This window comes from Pteropus alecto, unplaced genomic scaffold (genome assembly GCF_000325575.1).
Source record: "Pteropus alecto unplaced genomic scaffold, ASM32557v1 scaffold41, whole genome shotgun sequence".
NCBI lineage: Eukaryota > Metazoa > Chordata > Mammalia > Chiroptera > Pteropodidae > Pteropus > Pteropus alecto.
The window spans coordinates 1,919,361-1,924,662 of NW_006430464.1; the positions used below are offsets into that span (position 1 = coordinate 1,919,361).

At 57.8% G+C, this 5,302-nt stretch overlaps 1 protein-coding gene across 1 annotated transcript in view; it reads left to right on the forward strand.

The window, feature by feature from the left end:
- HSD17B14 (hydroxysteroid 17-beta dehydrogenase 14) overlaps positions 1–4,375 on the forward strand; it is an 8,394-nt gene extending 4,019 nt beyond the window's left edge. Inside the window, 5 exon segments of the mRNA XM_025048827.1 lie at positions 2,687–2,742; positions 2,744–2,786; positions 3,037–3,104; positions 3,207–3,283; positions 3,353–4,375. Of these exon segments, the coding sequence (XP_024904595.1) occupies positions 2,687–2,742; positions 2,744–2,786; positions 3,037–3,104; positions 3,207–3,283; positions 3,353–3,555 (447 nt within the window). The 3' untranslated portion in view covers positions 3,556–4,375.
- Positions 4,376–5,302: the final 927 nt, after the last annotated feature.

The window sequence follows — 5,302 nt, forward strand, 5'->3', positions numbered from 1 at the left end:
GAGTGTGTTTGTAAATAGGAGACAGATGTGGTTCTGGGAGATGTGTGACAGGGAGGCTGGCTTGTTCTGGGTGTGGGCAGGGGGAGGGGAGAAGCGGTCAGGGTGGGCTTCCTGGAGGAAGTCAGACAGGAACAGTGGTGGGGGGCGGGGCGGCGGCTCTCCAGATCCAGTGTCCAAAGGGAGGGAGAGTCAGACCAACAGGAGTCCGAGGTCCTTGGCATGGTTACGTGGAGGTGACCACCGGTGTTCCTGGCGGAGGGGACGCCTGTGAAAAGGCCTGGCGGTGAGAGGGGGGGCTGTCGAGGGGCCGAGTGGAGTGAGGAAGGGGGTGCTGAGTGGTAGGGGCAGGTCACGTGGGGCCTTGAGGGCCCTGCCAGGTGTCTGGTCTCTGTCTCAAGAGCAATAGGGAGCCATGCAAGGCATGTGAGCAAGGAAGCGATGGATCGGATGAGGGACTAGGTGAGAGGGAGGCTCTGGGCGACTCCCAGATCTCCCAGTCTGTGGCTGAAGCCTGGAACCAGGAAAAGAGCCTGGTTTTAGGTTGAGCTCTGCACTTGACACACAGATGGAGAAAGGCCCAAGGGTGGCAGGTCAGGCGCACCAGGAGGGGGCTCCGGGGGAGACTTAGGAGATGCTGCTGGGAAACCAACAAAGTTGGGGCTCCCCGGACAGAGCTCGGGAGGGAGAAGGACCCAGGAACCCCGACAAAGTAGAGGCAAAGTAGAGTCAGGCCAGAGGCAGGTGGCTGGACACTGAGCCAAGCCAGGCTCTCAGATGGGGTGTCGGAAGGGCGGGGAGAGTCGGGTCAGTGAGAGTCCAGCAGAGTCCTTGATTAGTTACTAGGTGACCTTGGGGCGGGGGCAGAGAGGACAATGGCCAATGGGCGAGGAATGTGTGGGAGGGTTGGGAAGGGGCCACAGGGAATGCGAGACAAATGTTTATGGAGTGGCAGCCATGTGCCCAATGTTGCAATAAGGGTCACAAATGAACCTTGTCTCAGCCCTCAGGGACCTCAGCTTTGCAGGGTGGGGGTGGGGGTGGGGAGGGAAGGAGGTAATAAAGATGAAGGAGATATAGATGGCTGGGGTGGGGGCGGGGCGTGCCTCAGGGTAGGGGGCAGTTTCAAGGCTGATGAGAGTGACCGGGAGGAGAGGATGGGGGGTCCCTAAGGAGGAGGCTGGAGGATTAGAATGAGAATTCCAGCCACCCCCCTGATCTCCACATACTCAGGTCCCTCCCACTCACATATCTCAAAGTCCGTAACACCCAGCGGTGTCAGAAACTCCTATTGGGTTATGGATCTTGGTCTCAGACCACCCAGGTTGCAAATACCAGGTCTGTTAAATGAGCTAATCTGTGTAAATTACTGAGAACAGGGCCAGGCATGTACTAGATCCTCAATTCAGTCATTCGTTTATTCAAAAGATGTTTATTGAGAGCCTGGGGGGGACACCAAATAAAAATTTCAACCGTCTCCGGTAGATTTTTGCATTCTGGTAGGAGAGACAGAATAAGTAAGTGTGGCCTGTTAAAATATGTGTGGCCTGTCAAAAAGGGGGTGTGTGCCACAGAGAAAAGAAATCGGGAAGCGGGAATGGGGACCCGCGGGGACGCAGATCGCAGTTTTAGAGAGGACGATCGGGACAGGCCCCACTGAGAAAGTGACATTTGAATAGGATTTGACGTTGCTGAGGGGGCGCGTTTACCCAGGACCGTCTCAGTTTAGCACTGAAACCGTGGACTCAATATCCTAGGTCCCCAGAAACCCTTCAGTCCCGGCCAGACCGGGATGGCTGGTCACTGTAGGAGTGAGTCACATGGCTATCTCTGGAAAAGCATTTCGGGCAGACAGAACAGCAAGTGCAAAGGTCCTGAGGTTGGAGCTCTCCGGATGTGTTTGAAGATTCGGCACCGAGAATAGGGTGGAGGCTGGTTTTGAGGGAGCGGAGGAGGCTTGAAAGTGGGGTGAATGGAGAGGGAGCCCATTTAATCTCTAGTGGTAGGAACGGGCCTTGCCTGGCCATCTCGGCTGCCCAAAGCCAGCGGGGAGGAGAATAGAACTTGAGTTTCTTCAAGGTCTATCATGAAGTGAAGGGGCTGGGAGAGAGAGAGGGAGGGAGAGAGATGGAGAGAGAGTTGAGTTGGTTTAGGGAGCTCCAGGCAACCAGGGGGGTTTTAGGGGAGAAGTTGGCAGAATGTGGGGTGCATTTCATGAGAGCCTCCTGCATCACATTTTGACCACAGGGCTCTCTCTGAAACCCAGAGAAACCGTTCTGCCCTCTGTGGATAAAAGAGCTTCCTCCCATCTTTGCAAAAAAATGTAGCCATGTCACATTTTTCTATCTTTATACAGACAGGGTTGAGTAACATACAGAGGCCCAGAAAGAGGGGGATGAGGACAGAGAAAGGGGTGGGGAGATGGACAGAGAAAGGGGAGACAGTAGGAGAGACACGGACAGAAACCCCTTTCAGACGGGTTCAGACACCGTGAGCACTGGGACTCAGACAGTCTGGGGCGACCCCGAGCACGCGAGCTCTAGAGCTCTGGGTGCTGATTCTGCAGGGCGCTCAGACCAACTAGTGAACGTTTGGGGGAGACGGCCACTGATCCAGACATCGGGCTGCGTGTCAGCGGGCTGGGGAGACCCCGGGCTCGGCCAGCTGACTCTGCTGCTTCTCTTTGCAGCTCGCCCTCCCCCGCCTGAGGAAGAGCCGAGGGAATGTTATCATTCCCTTGGGACTGGGCGATCGGCCAGTCCCAGGCAGATCCTTATGTGGCCACCAAGGTACCTCGCTGCTTCCTTCCCACCTTACCTGGGTCCCCCAGCTCCGAGGCGTTAACAACCGGTGACATGTCATGGACCAAGAAATGGAGCCTGTTGTGTCCCAGGAGCCTACAGGGAGGGCATGGCACCCCCAGTATGATGCCCCTGCTAGACCTCCGAGGTTGGAAGGAGGCCGGAGGAGGACGGGAAAAAAAGGGGGGAGCCTCATCTTCCCGGGACTGAACTTTCTCCTTGGCCCCGTCTTCTGTAGGGGGCAGTAGCGGCCATGACCTAAGCCTTGGCCCTGGATGAGAGTCAGCATGGCGTCCGCATCAGCTGGCGAGCAGCACCAAGTGGGCTGAGAGCCTCCCTGAGGGAACTGGGCAGACTGGGAGGAAGTGTTTGCCGCAGACTCCCCTGATCCTCTCTCCCTGCTCCCAGCATCTCCCCAAGGAACATGTGGACCTCACTGTGGGAGGAGCTGGCAGCCTCCAGGCCTGACCCTAAGGCCACAGTCCATGGCGTGGGGACCAGACCCAGGTGGTATGGGGTGTGGGAGTCAGGCGTGGGCTCCCCGTTGACCTCCTTTATCCCTGTGTCTTCCCAGCCCCTAGGCCCCGTGGGCCAGCCAGCCCAGGTGCGGGCCGCCGCAGTGTTCCTGGCCTGGGACTCAGAAGCCAGTTTCTGCACAGGCACTGAGCTGCTCGTGACCCTGGGTGCAGCAGAGCTGGAGTATGTGTGCAAGGCCAGGTGGGGTGCCCCGGTGGAGGCCCCCGTCATCCCTTCCTGATTTTCCACACTTCTCCTTGGGCTTCCTTGACCAGGACCCTCCCGCCCCAGATTCAGTCTCCCCCAAATTCCAGCTTCTGCCCTTTGCCCCTCAAGTGTAGCCCCCAACTCTAGACATTAAGCCCACTTACCGGTGTGCCAAACCACCCCCACGAGGGCCCATAAAAGCGATCTGCAGCCACAAGGAGGAGGGCATCGGTACATTTATTTTCCATCCTTCACGAGTCCCGCCAGGGCGGGACCCCTTACAACCCAGCCCAGCCCAAGCGTGGCCTTGACCCGAGGGCCTACAACTCCCAGCAGGCCTTGCAGCAGGAGGCTCTCGCCGGGGGCGTCTGGGAAACGAATTGCAGTTAGGCTTCACCGGTGCCCTAGTTAAAAGGTTCGCAGGGGAGAGATAATTAAGCTGTAATTAAGAGCTAATGGAGCAGGTGAAGCACGAGGGCCTCCTCTTTATTCTTGGCCTTTAGGGGAAAGGAGTTTTGACCTCGCCGCCTGCAGAGTAGGAAGGTGGTCCGGGCCACAATTTCTGAGGGAAGAGGAAGCTGGAGGTTGAGACTCCTGGAACAGAGAGTGGGGGAGCAGGGGGTCCGGACTCCTGGGTTTGGGGGAGTCGGGACGGGGTGGGAGCTTGGAAACTGCGGGGCGCACAACCCGTGTCTAGGGACGGCCGACGCCGGATCCACCCTGGTGGGGCGCGGGGCTCGGTCCCGTGCGTGCGCCCCCGGCGAGGGTGTGGGGTTGGTTGCCTGGCTACTGCGGATTGGCCGCGGCTGAGTGTGGGGCGATTGCTGATTGGCTGGGGCGGCCCCAGATTGGAGTGGAGGACGAGGAAAGAAAAACAGGGAGACGCCCTACACCGAGAGGGTTCGGAGTTTAGCTGCCTGGCCCCGGGGCTGCTGAGCCGCACAAACAGTAACGCGGTGTCACAGTAACTTAGATGCAGGAGTTGGGGGGGGACTCTGAGCCCGGAAGTTTGGGGGTGGCACAGTGACCGAGGAGAGGTTGGCCGATTCTGCCTCTGGAGGGTCCTGAAGTTGGGGAGACGCTGAAGGGACATAACCCAGAAATCCTGTTCTAGGGTCTCGTGGATGAATTGGAGGGCTGACAAATTTTCGGGCCCCAGTGCTGAAAGGGACTGGAAGGGGCCATAGCGAACCGTTATGTGTTTTTCTCTCTCGAACCTTTACGAAGACACATAGGTTCTCGTGGGAAAGGAAACCTCTACTCAAACAGGGGTTGGCTGCAACCCCCTCATCCCCGCCTGCCACCCGCCTCGGAGGCCTTTTCCCAGAGGCTTTTTCCCTTGTCCTGTCCGTAACGTGCACCCACAGGCCTGTATAATGTGCTTTTCCTTTTTCACCAAGGAATCGAGATCTGCGGAGGTTTCGTGGCTGCTCCTGATCCCGCTGTCGGTACCTTTTCCCGATTGCTCCAGGCTTCACGTTCCCCGAGTCTCTCTCTTTGTTATCTCTTGCCTCACTGTCTCCATGCTTACGATCATCTCTATTGTGACATCTCTTAGTCTTGTTTTCTGTTCTTTAAAGGTTCTGTTTGCTTTTGCTCCTTTTTTTTTTTTTTCCCTCCCCCCTTGGGCTGCTTTTGCTCACTAGAGCTCCGTGGCGGGACCTAGCAACATGCATTTTTGAAAACTGCTGCGTGCACGCTCCTGAGCCGCGCGCGGGAGCGCGGCTGGGAGGAGGGCGTTATTTCGAGGCGCCCCGCCGCGGGGCCCACCTCCCCGCGGG